Source organism: Dama dama, chromosome 11 (assembly GCF_033118175.1).
Source record: "Dama dama isolate Ldn47 chromosome 11, ASM3311817v1, whole genome shotgun sequence".
Lineage (NCBI taxonomy): Eukaryota > Metazoa > Chordata > Mammalia > Artiodactyla > Cervidae > Dama > Dama dama.
In genome coordinates, this window is record NC_083691.1 from 8,029,782 (window position 1) to 8,044,612 (window position 14,831).

Below are 14,831 nucleotides of genomic sequence, written 5' to 3' on the forward strand. Positions count from 1 at the left end.
CTCCTAAAGGAAGTCAACCTTGAATATTCATTGGAAGGACTGTTGCTGAAGCCGAAACTCCAATACTTGAGCCACCTGATGCGAAGAGCCGGCTCGTTGGAAAAGACCCTGATGCTGGGAAAGATTGAAAGCAGGAGGAGAAGGGGAAGACAGAAGACGAGATGGTTGAATGGTATCACCGACTTGATTAGTATGAGTTTGAGCAAGCTCCGGGAAATGGTGAAGGACAGGGAAGCCTGGCATGCTGCAGTCTATGGGGTTGCAAAGAGTTTCACAGGACTGAGCGCCTGAACAAAAACAACAATGTATAGGGACAGTATCCATTCACAGCCTCCTTGAGAGTCATAGTCAGTAGAGTGCAGCTTGTGGCTGTCAGTCGAGAAAGGTGTCGAGATAAGTTCTGCCCAGATGCCATGATACCTTACCCTTTTTATCAGCTTGGAAAGGGAGCCCTGCCACAAGTCATCCAGCCAGAAATTCTCTCTCCTGAGCTGGCCCCACAGGTGTGATCCTGGCCAGGGACACAGCTGAGTCAGGCTCATGTCCAGGGGAGAGGGGCTTACTTACTGGGACTCCTGTCACTGTAACTGCTCCGAGGCCTGGTTCTGGTCTCACACTGGTAGTTCCTGCCAGAAGGCCATCCTTCAGGTGGGGGTCAGGCCCAGGTGTGTTCCCTAATGATGACAACGAGGAGGGATCCTCTCTGTCCCAGAAGCTGCCTTGCTGTTTCTCCTGAGGAACGTGGAGGATGCAGTTGCGTCCCCCAGTCAGCACCACCGCTGCATTGCATGATGGCAGCCCCACCTTCTGCCTGAACCAGGTGGAGTGGAGGCGAGGCCCATGCTGAACCAGATGGGAAGGATTGTAGTGAACAATCCCTCACCCGAGTCAGCTCACCCTCCTTGACTATAAGGGGTGGGTACCTCTCCTCCCATTCCCCTACCTGCCAGGCCTCCACTTACTCCTCACCACCTGAGGCACACTCCCCAGCCCTCTCTGAAGGTACTGTGCCCATGGATGGAGCAGGTGGCAGGTAGCACCTGGGCCACTCCTGGAGAGGGAAGAGTCTTGGCTTCGGAAGGGTGCTGGGAGTGTGCCTGGGGAACTGGGCACTCAGATGGGCGGACGTGTGCCATCAGGTGTCCCCGAGCAAGCTCCATGCATGAGCGTTCCCAGCCACCTGCTGCGTCTGTGTGGTGTGTACCCTACGTGCGTTGGCATGTTTCTGGGAACCTGTATGTCTCTCTGAAGGTCTGCTGCTCCTTGTGCCCGGGTGTCCTCACCCCTTGTCTGTGGACTCACACACAGAGTGGGCCCCTGTGATCCCAGGTATGATTTCACATCTGGGAGAAAATGTGCCTGTGTTTTTCTTTGGGTGTCCTGTGCTTGTAAGAATATGTGTGTGTGGATTGCGTCAGCATGTCCACATATGTCATCTGTGTTTCTGCCGTGTCTCTGCACACTTGTGTGCTATACACAGACGCAGGTGTTTCTGTGCCCATCAGAGGACACAGGGCTCTTCTGTCTTAGTGAAATACCATGGTCACTGGGAGGGCCTCTCACCAGTCAGCCAAAGGCAGGTGCCCAGCCCTCCTTTCTCAGCCTTGCTCACTCCTCTGCCAGGCATTCAACCCCCTCTTTCCTGGGAGACAACCCCGCCCCAGACAGTACCACCTCCCCAACCCCAGGACTCCCATCCCATCATGGGAACCAGGCAGGGGAGGCCCTCAGCTTGTCCTCTTAGAAGTCAGACTCCATGGAGAACTGGGCACGACCCCCACCACGGTATTCAAGGAGTGGCCTTTCTTCTGGACCTGAGCGTGTGCCTGGGGCCTGGAGCCTGGGGCTAGAGATCTAGGCAGAGGGAGGCAGGTGGGAGGAAAGGAGAGGAGAACCCAGCCAAAGCCTCATCCCCAGGCAGTGAGTGAGGGTGGGAGGATGGGGAGCTGGATCATGCAGGTGATGAAGCCCGCTACCTGGCTGGCCCCTTCTCTACTCCCAGAAGCCAAAGCGAACCTGGACCCTGCCCACGCCACTCCTGTGGTCAAGGTTCACACACCAGACCACAGGACAATGCAGCCGCTACACCAGCCAGCCTCGATCAGAGGTGGGGACCTGTCCCTAGGGTCCCCGTTCACCTCTCACTCCCCATCTCACAAAGTCTGTCATCGTTCCCTCCCCCAGCCCAGTGGGGCAGGCTGAATAGCAGTCCCTGAAGACAACTGGGTCCTAGTCCTTGAACCTTTAGAGTCCCTTAAACAGCACAGAGATCAAATTAGTCAATCCTAAAGGAAATCAACCCTGAATATTCATTGGAAGGACTGATGCTAAAACTAAAGCTCCAATATTTTGGCCGCCTGATGCTGTGAAAGACTGAGGGCAAGAAGAGAAGGGGCCGCAGAGGATGAGATGGTTGGATGGCATCACTGATTCAATGGACATGAATTTGAGCAAACTCTGGGAGATAGTGGTGGACAGAGGAGCCTGGTGTGCTGCAGTCCATGAGGTCACAAAGAGTTGGACACGACTTAGTGACTAAACAACGAGTCCTTGGAACCAGTGAATGGTACCTTATTTGGGAAAGGGGCCTTTGCAGAGGTGACGAAGTTAAGAATTTGAGAAAGAGAGATTATCCAGGATTATCACAGTTTAAAAAGGTGACCGGGTGGGTGTGCAAGTCTGAGGGTGGAGAAGCCTGGGTTTTTTCAGAACCCTGCCTCTCCAGCCTCTGATCTTGCAACTGGAAGAAGAGGCAGGGAGGGGGTTCCTGATGCCGATAAGGAGGGGCTCCAGCTCCAGCTTGTGGGTGAACAAGGGCTTGTCAGGCCCAGCCAAGTGGTGGGTGCAGGCCTGGAGCCCTTGAGTCTTCTAGAATCTGGATTCCTGATGGTGTATTCGCCTCCCTGTCTCCCCCAGCTCTGCCCTTGGTGGTCTGGAGGTCATTATGGAGGGGGAGGCGTGGGTGAGGACAGGACGCTGAATGGGCTCAGCACGGTCACAGCCACCCACCAGTGGGAGCCAGAGAGTGATCCCTGGGCCAACCAGGGGCAGGGGACCACGCCTGGAGACCTTCCCTCCCCTGGCACAGCCTCAGGCTGGGCGTGCCTCTGCCACACCCACTGTGCATCCCTCCTGCCCTAGCTGCCATCTTCCAGCACCCACAGGGGTCCTGAGGAAGTTGAGTGTGATAGCACCTCAGCCCTCGCAGCCCCCCTCCAGCTCCCCGGCCCTGGCTGAGCCTCTGCGGTGGTGCCTGTTGCAGGTGGCCGAACGTGGAAAGGAGGTATGGCCGCTTCAGTGTTTCTGCTGGGCCAGTCACTCCTTGAAGTCAGGGTCATGTGAGGCCTGCTGCTGGCCTGGGGTGGGGGGCTAGGAAGGGTCCAGCCAAAGCTGGCCACGGGCCCTGGGACCGCCGTCTCTTGCTGAGGACCCGAGGGGCTCCGGGAGCCATGCTGATGTGAGCCCAGCCTTTGCCTCTCCTCCGCCCAGTGGCCCAGGAGTCCAGGAGCACAGTCAAGCAGCACAGACTGGGGGCGGGGCATGTGTTTATTTAGCAGGCAAGGTGGGGCTGCATCTTCCAGGCTGCAGCCCAAGGAGCTGCTGTGGGGCAGACCCGGAGAAGGGTCTCTGGGCTCTCTCCTGTCACTGGTGTCCAGGCTGGTGCGGGGGTTAACTGGGCGCTGGGCCAGGCAAAGGCTGGCATGAGGCGGGTGGGAGCAAAGAGAGACTGGAGGCACCTGAGAGGGAGACGGGGAAGTAGAGACAGCAACTGTCCTGGGTGGGGGGGCGCAAAGGTAGTTTGAGAGCCCAGGCCCACTGCACCCCCCTGGCTCCCATCTGCCCCCGCTCCCCAGCCGTACTCACTGCAGGCTCACTGGTCATCGATGCACCGGTCTGTGGGGGAGAGAGTCTGTCAGAATGGGCAGGGCTGTGTGTGTGTGTGTGTGTGTGTGTGTGTGTGTGACTTCTGCCCACTGGGATGCCTGCCCTGCCCCTGGGCACCCCAGGCTCCAGCCTGGCCCAGCAACTGCAGATCTGGGGGTTCCATTCAGGGCTGGGAGCAGGGGTTTGGGAGGAAGGCCTCAGGATGAGCAGCTCGGGGGCACCCCGTTCTCCAGAGCAGGCCAGCGAGGCCCTGCCACACATCCACTCGGGCACCAGGCCGCCCACCTGTTTACCTGCTGGGCCCTGGCAGTTCCCCAGCTATGGGGGGCTGCTGGCTTCCTGGGCGGCCCGACTGGAGCCCCATGCCCAGTCCAGGCTGCCTGAAGACAAGGCCGCCTTTCAAGTCAGTGGTGAGCAGGCCTTAAGGCGAGGAGGATAGGGGCCCCAGACAAGGGGGAGGGAGAGGAAGTGGTCCCAGATAGTGAGGGCCTGGGTCGTAGGGGGAAGGGGACCCCAGGGCCGAGAGACTGGGAGAATTTCGACCTGGGTCTGAAATCCTCATCTGTCAAGGAAGAACACTCGGGGCCCAGATCCCTGGGTGCCCCTCAGATCCCTGGGTTGGGGCAGGGTCTTCCTGAACCCAGAGTGGCTCCCAGGGAGGGGCTTCAGTGACAGAGCAGAGGGCCAAGCCCCTCTTCCGCCCCCCTCTCCCTGGGAGGCAGGGGGGGACAGCAGTGGGCCTGGACAGTCCACACTGGCCGTTACCAATTGGGACGGTGAAGACGATGTGGTCATCGGTGAGGCGCAGGGACTTGGCGAAGTTGATGAAGTTCTCCTTCACTTCAGGGGTCAGCTCCTTGGTCCTCCCTGTGGTCAAGGTGGCCGGCAAGTGGCCAGCAAACACTCTATAAACATTGCTGGATGTATGAACAAGGCCTCTGACCCCTTCCTCATGGAGGGTCTGCAGAAGGGCCTCCCTCCCTGGACCCCCACAGGGGCTCGGAGCTGAACTGGAGAGGACCTGGGGGGCTGGGTGGGGGTGGGTACCCGAGGTCGCGAGGGAAGGACCCACCATAAAGGGTGGTCTTGAAGTACCCCTGTTTCTTTTGAACCTTCTTGAAGAACACTATGGCAAACTGGTTGTAGTCGGTGTTCACCACCCGCACAGTGTAGCTCCTTATCCCGGGGTAGCCTGCGGGAAAGATGGGAAGGACAGGGAGGGGTCAGCTGCCCTGGCTGGGAGGAGGGAGCGGCTTTGTTCCCCATCTGTCTACACGGGCTCTCCATGCAGAACAGCATCCGTGTGGAGGGGCGGGGAGGACTGTGCCCCTTCTAGGAGGATCCTGCCTGCCCCCACCTCCTGGAAGCCCAACCCCAGGGCCCACCTCCCTCAGGACTCACTCTTAATATTGCCAAGGGTGAACTGGCCAGGCCGGGAGCTCGGGACAAAAGTTCTGATCCAGTAGTCACAGCCCTCGTCCCTGTGGGCGAGAGATGGGTGAGTAAGGGCAGAGGGGACAGGGGCTTGCGTTCCTGGGGCTGGACATGTTCGGGGCCAGGGCTGCAGCTGGAGGGGCTGGGATTCTGACGCTCCTGGTCTGGCCCAGCCCAAGACAGCCCATCCCCCACCACAGCAGGAGGTCCCCTCCCCACCCAGCCCTCAGATGGGCCTCTGAGCCGACCCCTGGGTGTCCCTGCCCGGTCCTCCCTGGGCCACCTGACCCTGCTCAGATCCTCCCTCTAGCACCCACTGTCGTTTCCTCTTCAGGGCTGTCACCCCTTGGTGGTCTTCCCTACACACTGTCCCCCACTCCATTCCTCAGGCATTTATCCCCTACTCCTATCTTCCCTCTGCTGCTTCCCTGTCTGGAAACTCTCCTGGGGGACTCGCCCTCCAAGGTTCCAGTCTGCTCCATGCCAAGGACTCCTGTAGCTCCTGGGTCAACCCTGACCTGAGTTCCACCCTCTCCCCTGGTATTCCGGAGCTTATCTCCCCAAACCCATCCTCCCTCTGCTTCTTATTGCACACATGCTCCAGCCTCAGTCTCCCTGGGTGCCAGAGGGGCTGGGTGATCCTTGGCAGCCACCGTTTCTCTCTCCACCACACCCGGAGGTTCTCTGCTCAGACCCACTCCTCACCAGATCACTTCTGCGCTGGTGTCTGAGGACCCTGACAGTGTGCGGGCTGCCCCCCCTGCCAAGCCACTCATCAGCTCTTGCTGGGTAGCTGGATGATGACTTGCTGCTTCCTGAAGGAGTGCCTCCCTCTGACTCAGAGTCCACCAGTCCCTGCCATGGATGCTCTATGCCTCCTTCCGAGGCAGAGTGGCTCCTTCAAGGCCCAGTTCTGGAGGCTACCTCCCTGTAAACCCTCAGTGAAGACCTGGGTGGGGTTCCAGGCTGGATTCGGGGACCCTCTTCCCCATCCAGGAGACCCCTGCTCTCTCTCTGTGTCTTATTTCCTGATGCCTGTGTCCATGCCCAGCACTGTCTATCTGCACTGAAATGACCAATAAATGTTGATCTGATGAAGGAAGAGGGCTTCTCTGGTGGCTCTGTGGTAAAGAATCCACCTGCCAATGCAGGAGATGCGGGTTTGATCCCTGGACCGGGAAGATCCCCTGAAGAAGGAAATGGCAACCCACTCCAGTATTCTTGTCTCGATAATCTCATGGACAGAGGAGCCTGGAGGGCTACAGTTCAAGGGGTCGCAAAGAGCCGGGCACGACTTAGCGACTAAGCAATGCAGGAAGAAATGAACAAATATTAATATCTGAATCTACTGCTGAGCAGAAGGATGAGTGACTGCCTCTCCTCTGGTCAGCCCTTGACTGTGACATGAAATCTGCCTCTAGATACTCAGGCAGCCCCTCGGGTCTCCCCCACTTTCCCCAAGGAGGTGGCAACTCTCACCTTAATAGGGTGGAGGTGACGTTGTAGCTGCCGTCTTCCTTTAGCTCGTAGTTGGAAGTGTACATCTTAAACTGGTCTTGCTCTTCCTTCTTAATTGCATTCCCCGCCACGCCTACGACGTACCACTTCCCCTGGAACTACAGGGGGGACTGTAATAGGCAGAACCCACAAACCACCCGAGGGCCCGCCTACAGCACTGTCCCTGCAGGCATCGCTGGCAGCTTGCCCCCGAGCCAGGAGCCCCTCTCACTGAGCACCAGGCCTGGGACTGGGCATTCAGTTCCTGGACTAGGAACTGAAGTAGTGGGAGCCAGTGGGAGCTGGGGGAGGCCAGGCAAGGAGGGAGCCCGGAGGATGGTAGGGATGGGGTGTCCTCCCTGGACCTCAGTTTCCTTCTCATGCAGAGGACTGAAGGTGTTCCCGTCATCCACTCACTACAGAGATGATGGGAGAGAGTGTGGACCGGGAGAAGATCTGTCCAGGTGATTCTCTTGCCAGCAAGGTCAGGGTCAATGCGGGGCTGTGGAGCCTGGCTTCCATCAGGGGGCCGGAGGGCAGGCTGAGCTGAATGAAGCCTGGGCATCCTGCCCTTGCAGGTTCGCTAAGACCCTTCACCTCCCATCCCCTCTGCTCACACGCTTCCCCGCCTGCCCCCTGCCACTGTCCCTCCGGGGCCCTTACCTGGTCAGCCTGGAAGTTGGGCTGCAGCGGGATCTTGGACAGAGGTGGGGCCCGCAGCAGTCTGGGGGTAGAACTCTGGGCCTGGGTGTGCAGGGCCCCCAGGAGGGTGAAGCCCAGCCACAGGAGAGCTACGGACATGGTTTTGGGGCAGAAGAGGCCAGCGGTCCAGGCAGCAGCTAAAGGAGGAAGCGAGTGAGCAGGCTTTCTTTTCTGGGGGGACCATATTTATGGTCCACCTGACCCGTGGCCCACCCCAGGGTGGAGTGATTCAAATTTTGCCAAATCCCGGAAGGGTGAGGCAACTGCCAGCACTCCTGCTGAAATACCTGGCAAGATTCTGCCCCTTTCCTCGCTGGTCAGGATTGTGCAAGACCAGGGGCCAGGGGGTGGGGAGGGGATCTTCCCCGGAGCTCCGCAACCTCTGGCAGGGACAAGGACTCCCTCCACACCCGCTCTGTGCCCCTTCCCTTCACTCGGCTTGGCTCTGTATGTGGTTTGTGGTCCCCGATCCAGACGAGCTGTCATCTCTGGCTTCCAGGAGCCCCAGCTCAGCCTTAGCCCAAGGTGGTGTTCCAACCCCCCAGTGAAAATAGAGAATTACTCACCCTCGCAGCCCATGTAGTCAAATAGGCCTGGTTCTCAGAAGGGACAAGGAAGGGTGGGGCAGCTGAGAGAATTCTGACCAGGAAGGACAGAGTGTGTGGTGTGAGCCCTGAGCTCTTGGAGCCCAGATCCTGCCCCCTGCCCCCCTACCCAGGGAGCCCCACACCAGGCCAGAGGCTGAAGGACACATGCCTTCCTCGAGTTGGCCCCTCCTCTCCTCCAGCCCCTAAAGGACTTGGCCCCTGCTGTGGGTCCAGTAGATGAGACCCCCAAGCTGGACACCAGAGCCCCACGTGTGGATGCTCAGCAAAGCAGAGCATGGATGCTACAGTCCAGGTGCCATGTTGGTGGGGTTGGGGGACAACACAGGGTGAGCTTCTACATTGAGTAGGGGGGCGGGGGCTGGGGCCTGAGGTCAGGCTATCCACTGGGCTGCTCCGGACACCAAGTGCTTTGAGTCACAGCGAGTCTTTTTATTTTTTTTTAAGATTTTTTTTTTTAAGGTGGACCATTTTTAAAGTCTTTAAAGTCTGTACTGTAACAAACAGTCATTTGTTACAATACTGCTTCTGTTTTATGTTTTGACTTTTTGGCTGAGAGACGCATGCGGCAGGTGGGATTCTAGCTCTCCAACCAGGGATTGAACCCCACCACACCTCTGCATTAGAAGGTGAAGATTTTTTTCTTTTTCATTTATTTCATTTTGGCCACACTGGGTCTTCTTGCTGCTCAGGGGCTTTCTCTAGTTGCGGTTAGTGGGGGCTTCTCTTTAGCTTTTTTGTCTCAGTGGCTTTCCTTGGCGCAGAGTGTGGGTTCACAGGCTTCAGAGTACAGGCTCGGTAGTTGAGGCGCTTCAGCTGGGTTTAGTTGCCCTGGGGCATGTGGGATCTTCCCAGACCAGGGATGGGACCCATGTTGTCCCCTGCCTTGGCAGGCAGATTCTTAACCATGGGACCACCAGGTGAAGAAGATGAAGTCTTAACCATCGGACCACCAGGGAAGTCCCCTTGGCCTTCTCTCTGAGAGGTCATTAGGCCATGTGCAGACTCTGGTCACAGCCCAGTGGCCTGGGCCTGGAACCCCAGAAATATCCCTGCCATGGCTGATCCCAGCTTTGTCCTTGGAGGGAGGCAGTTTCCTCCCTGGTGTCCTGGCCATCCTTGGGAGGCAGTGGCGAGTCCCAGTCCCTGGGCAGAGTCACCCAAATTGCTCACCGAGAGATAAGGTCATCTGGAGGCCTGATCTGTGGCTGAAACTGAGGGTCCACTGGCCCCAAATAAGACTGACAGGGGCCTCGTTGACTCTTCCCACCTGCTGCTTGGGAACCAGCTTCCCTGGCCTTGGCTCTGGGGTGCCAGGCCCTGAGGGAAGAGGCTTTGGAGGGGTCCTGAGCTGGTGGGTGGGTTGTATCCTCCTGAGGCAGAGAGGTCCCCACAGGACCCCTGCCCCCTCAGGCCCTGCCCTCTCCAGTGGTGAAAGCACAGGAAGCAGAGATGAGCAAAGCTTCTTCAGGATATTACCACCGAAGCCCGCCCGCACCCTCCGGAGGCACCAGAGGCCATCCCACCCCTTTCATCCTTGCTCGAGGCCCCAGGGCCTGCACCACTGTTGCTCTCTTTGACCTTAAAAGGAATCCTCGAGTCCGCTGTTGGTCAGTTGCTAAGTCTTGTCCAATTCTTTGCAATCCCAGGGACTGCAACACGTCAGGTTCCTCTGTCCTCTCTGTCTCCTAGAGTGTCCTCAAATTCATGTCCATTGAGTCTGTGGTGACTGCTAGATGTCGGGGAGGCTGATGGATGGCGCCCCAAAGAATTTAAGTCGGAGAGGGGCAATGCCTTGGATCACCAAGGAACCACTGCAAGGAATATTCTAGATTCTAAAAGTCAGGTTACTCTTAAAAAAAAAAGGAGTGGGTCCTAAAATAAAAAAAAAAAAACTAATGAATGAGACAGAGGGAGGGGTGACCTGTTCTCTTCAGTGTTTTAAGATTTCCCATTGACATCGATAACCAATAAATGTGAAGACCTGATCTGATTAAGCAATCTCAAAAAAAAAAGTCAGGGTGAGAGAATTCCCTGCTGGTCCAGTGGTTAAGCTGGGCGCTTTCACTGCTGCGGGTCTGGGTTCAACCCCTAGTCTGGGAACTAAGATCCCGCAAGCCAGGCAGTGTGGCAAAAAATGAAAAATAAATAAAAGTGAAGGTGGCCAATGTTCCCTGGGTATAAATTGGGCTGGGTCTGCAACATGTGAAAACCAGGACCAGGAGCAGGAGTGGGGACGGGCCAGTTGCCCAGCTCAGGGGCCCCTGTTTGAGTCCTGACTCCTCCAGGTGCTTGTAAATCTCTGTCCACTCATCCCGACCCCGTCAGTTTCCCCCTCTGTAAAGAGAGCTTCCCAGCAGATCCTGTGAAGCCACGTGGCCGGTGCACATACATGGGGTCACTTCTGAGTTTCTGACCAAACCCTCACGGGGCCCATCTCTCTATGCTGGCTGTAGGCCTTTTTCAGACCTGCTGGCCTTCTCTGTCTCCCTGTCCTTATTTCTGTGTGGTCTCGGCCTTTGCTGACACCTGGTGATGGCCGTCTCATTACCCCTCATGACCTGGCTGCCACTGCCTTCTCCCCTGGCCCAGCCCTGAAGGTTGGCCCGGTCCAGGAGCCAGGGGAAAGGTGAAGTGGGTGAGGCTTGTACAGAGTCTCAGCGGTGTGCCACGGTGCCAGCCATACCTCGTGGGGGCCGAAGGATGGTCGTGGCCTTGGCCAGAGCAGAGGTCAGGCCAATCCCAGTCAACAGGAGGTGGGTTTGGGGCTGTGTGGAGCTTTAGGGGCGCAGGGGATCAGCCAGGGTGCTTGCTGCAGTCTGCCTCAGGAAGGGAAGGGTCCCGCGGGCTGGGCTGGGGATAAAGGTCCTGCCCACCCTCTTCGGAGTCCAGCTGGGCTTCGGGGACGGGTCAGCTCAGCACGCACACCGCCTTGCACGAGCTGCAGACCCAGGTGCTAGGAGGGTTGGGTGAGGATCGTGGTGTAGACCTCCTGTTTAGACTTGGACCCTGGAGGCCTCATTCCTCACCCAGTCCCCTCCCTCTCAACCTGGGCCCTGGCCAAGGAGGGCATTCGCATGTCCACCTTGCCCAGAGCCGGGAGCAGTTCTTGAACTCCAGGGCTTCAGAAAGTTCTGAACTGCATGTCTGGCCCCGTGTGGGCGCCCCAGGTGCCTGCCTGACTCCCCTTGGCCTCTGTCTTGGTTTCCACTGTGGCTCCTGGGCTGGTCCTACAGGGCCACCCTCGCTGGCTTTTCCTACTGTCTCTCTAGGAGCTGCAGATGCCCTGAGTGAGGCCATGACCGGCACACAGGAGTCTCAGGGCCAAGCCCCTCCTAGGAGAAGCCAGGGCTGGACCTGCTCTGGGTCTCTTCAGCAAAGGCAGGAACTTAAAAACCACCCACACCTGCCTCTCAGTGGCAAGAGGCCAGGAGAAGCATGGCTGCTCTGAATTTGTTCTGGCAGGCAGCTGTCTCCTCTACATGCCCCTGGGAGAAGCTCCCGGGGGCTGCTGGTGTGGTCTAATCCAATCAGGAAGTCAGTCAAATGCTCTCTGACAGGTTTTGCATCTCAGGAATCCAGTCTAACCTCCTGGACTCGTTTCTGGAAGCTTGGGAGCCATGTTCCGTCCAATCTGGGATGTTTGGGGCAAAAACAGCCCTCTCTCCCCGACTTGAAGGGCTGAGTGGGAGGACCCCAGGCAGGGGCCACGAGGTTCCCCAGAGCAGGGCCACACCTGGGAGCAGCTTGCAGGGAAGATGCCCCCAGGAGGCCAGTCGTAGGGGCAGGAACTCTTGGGGTCCACCAATGGACCCTCCTTGGCCACTGCGGGTCTAAGGAGGAAGGACTGTTCAATGTGAGGGGCCTGCTCTTCCCGGGACTTGACTGGAGTCTCGAGATTCCAGAAGCAGCTTTCTAACCTCCATCACTCATCTCTCAGCCAGGGCTCACTGGAAGATCTCCTGGTTCCTGCCCTCTCCATGTACCAGAGACCCTAGCTGCAGCAAAGCTCAGAAAGGCAGCCCGTACTGACAACCCCCACCATATGCCCCCAGATTCCTCACTCTGGGTAAGTCCGTGGGGTCTACCAGGCAGCAGCGGCAGCAGCAGCGTGAGGTCTGGGCCCAGGTCCTTCTGCTTCTGGTCCTCGGGCACCTGTCCCACGTATGCACCTTAGATGGGTAGTCTTGCCATTCAGTGCAGGGCCTGGACTCTCATGCGGGCGAGAGGGCCTCGATGACCACTAGAAGGCCAGCAGACTGGAGGCTACTGCTCTGAGCTTCCCTGGTGGCTCAGAGGTAAAGAACCTGCCTGCAATGCAGGAGATGCATGTTCGATCCCTGGGTCGGGAAGATGCCCTGGACGAGGGCACGGCAACCCACTCCAGTATTCTTGCCTGCCTGGGGAATCTCCATGGACAGAGGAGCCTGTTGGGCTACAGTCCATGGGGTTGCAAAGAGTCAGACAAGACTGAAGTGACTGAGCACATAGACATATTCACAGGGAACTGGGGGACTGACAGTCACTGCTCCGAGCAGGATCTGCAGGAGGCAGCAAGTATCCCACAGGTGGTGGGTGGATTCTGGGCTCCCATGGAGCTGGGCAGGGGCACCTCTGTTCACAGGCCTTGCTTGATCCTGACAGTGGACAAGATCTGCTGTTCCCAGCTTAGGACCCCTCCTGCTCATGACTCTCAGAATCATCTCAGGGGTGGGAACCCTCTGTAGAGGCATGCTGGGCAGGCAGAGGATGCAGGGCACAGGTGTGGGTGCTCCCTCTGGGCACAGAGTCCCTCAAGCTTCAGATGGACACTAGCCTCCACAGGGTCAGTGCAGCCTAACTGCCCTCCTAGGAGCCAGCCTGGGTCTGTCAGGGTTGAGTGACCTATGACTCCTTGACCTCTATCCACACCCCTGGGGACCCCTGTCCTGGGACACTGTTATGAACTGAATGTTCATGTCCCTCCTGAGGTTCATGTTGAAATCCTAATGCCCAGTACAATGGCATTAGGAGGGGACACCACTGGGAGGTGATTAGGTCATGAGGGTGGGGCCCTCATGAAAGGGGTTAGTGCCCTTATAAGAGACCCCAGAGAACTCCATCGCCCCTTCCACCACATGCAGACCCAGGGAGAAGACGACCATCTGTGAACCAGGAAATGGGTGGAAATGGGCCCTCATCAGATACCAAATATGCTAGTGCCTTGATCTTAGACTTGCCAGACTCCAGAACCATAAGAATTAAATTTCTATTATTTTTAAGCCACATAGTCTATGGTATTATGTTACAGGCTGATTCAGCCACCTGTCCACACTGCTGGGTCTCCCTGTCCTGGGCCCCTTCTCCTCGACATCAGGGGTTTCCCAGGGAAGAGTACTGGTTCAATTCAGTCACTCAGTCATGTCTGGTTCTTTGCAACCCCATGGACAGCAGCACGCCAGGCCTCCCTGTCTATCACCAACTCCTGGAGTTTACCCAAACTCATCTCCATTGAGTCAGTGATGCCATCCAACTATCTCATCCTCTGTCATCCCCTTCTCCTCCCGCCTTCAATCTTTCCCAGCATCAGGGTCTTTTCCAGTGAGTCAGCTCTTCACATCAGGTGGCCAAAGTATTGGAGTTTCAGCTTCAACATCAGTCCTTCCAATGAACACCCAGGACTGATTTCCTTTAGGATGGACTGGTTGGATCTCCTTGCAGTCCAAGGGACTCTCAGGAGTCTTCTCCAACACCACAGTTCAAAAGCATCAATTCTTCCACACTCAGCTTTCTTTATAGTCCAACTCTCACATCCATACATGACTACTAGAAAAACCATAGCCTTCACTAGATGGACCTTTGTTGGCAAAGTAATGTCTCTGCTTTTTAATATGCTATCTAGGTTGGTCATAGCTTTTCTTCCAAGGAGCAAGCGTCTTTTAATTTCATGACTGCAGTCACCATCTGCAGTGATTTTGGAGGCCCCCAAAACAAAGTCTGCCACTGTTTCCACTGTTTCTCCATCTATTTGCCATGAAGTGATGGAACCAGATGCCATGATCTTAGTTTTCTGAATGTTGAGCTTTAAGCCAACTTTTTCACTCTTCTCTTTCACTTTCATCAAGAGGCTCTTTAGTTCTTCCTCACTTTCTGCCATAAGGGTGTCTTCATCTGCATATCTGAGGTTATTGATATTTCTCCCGGCAATCTTGATTCCAGCTTGTGCTTCATCCAGCCCAGCATTTCTCATGATGTACTCTGCATATAAGTTAAATAAGCAGGGTGACAATATACAGCCTTGACGTACTTCTTTTCCTATTTGGACCCAGTCTGTTGTTCCATGTCCAGTTCTAACTGTTGCTTCCTGACCTGCATACAGATTTCTCAAGAGGCAGGTCAAGAGTACTGGAGTGGTTGCCATTTCCTTCTCCAGGGGATCTTCCTGACCCAGGGATCAAACCCAGGTCTCCTGCATTGGCAGGAGGATTTACAGTCTCAGCCACCAGAGAAGGCCCTAGATAGGCTGAGAATTTCTCAAATCATTAGGTCACTACAACAAACAACCATTTATTGGCTTAAAACAACACATTCTGAAGGCCAGAAGCCCCAAATCAGAGGTTCACTGTGCTGACTTTAAGGTGTGGGCAGCCACACGCCCTCAGGAGTCTCCAGGGGACCATTCCTTGCCTCTCCAGCCCTCCTGCATGGGTGGCCTCACTACTCCCATAT

General features: G+C 56.7%; 1 protein-coding gene across 1 annotated transcript; it reads right to left on the minus strand.

Moving 5' to 3' along the window:
• Window positions 1–3,528: 3,528 nt before the first annotated feature.
• LCN2 (lipocalin 2) lies at window positions 3,529–7,658 on the minus strand. Its single transcript, XM_061156172.1, has 7 exons — window positions 7,480–7,658; window positions 6,799–6,935; window positions 5,287–5,366; window positions 4,958–5,077; window positions 4,651–4,752; window positions 3,865–3,894; window positions 3,529–3,737 (listed from the first exon to the last, which is right to left on the minus strand). The coding sequence occupies exons 1-6, from the start codon at window positions 7,615–7,617 to the stop codon at window positions 3,872–3,874; spliced, it is 600 nt and encodes a 199-aa protein (XP_061012155.1). The 5' UTR covers window positions 7,618–7,658; the 3' UTR covers window positions 3,529–3,737; window positions 3,865–3,871.
• Between the last annotated feature and the right edge of the window lie 7,173 nt (window positions 7,659–14,831).

Coding starts and splice junctions, on each gene's coding strand:
- LCN2 (XM_061156172.1), bottom strand. CDS start 7,617: ATGTCCGTAGCTCTCCTGTGGCTGGGCTTCACCCTCCTGGGGGCCCTG. Junction 4,753..4,957: donor CTTCAAGACCACCCTTTATG/GTGGGTCCTTCC, acceptor CCTTGACCACAG/GGAGGACCAAGGAGCTGACC. Junction 3,895..4,650: donor CGTCTTCACCGTCCCAATTG/GTAACGGCCAGT, acceptor TCTCCCCCACAG/ACCGGTGCATCGATGACCAG.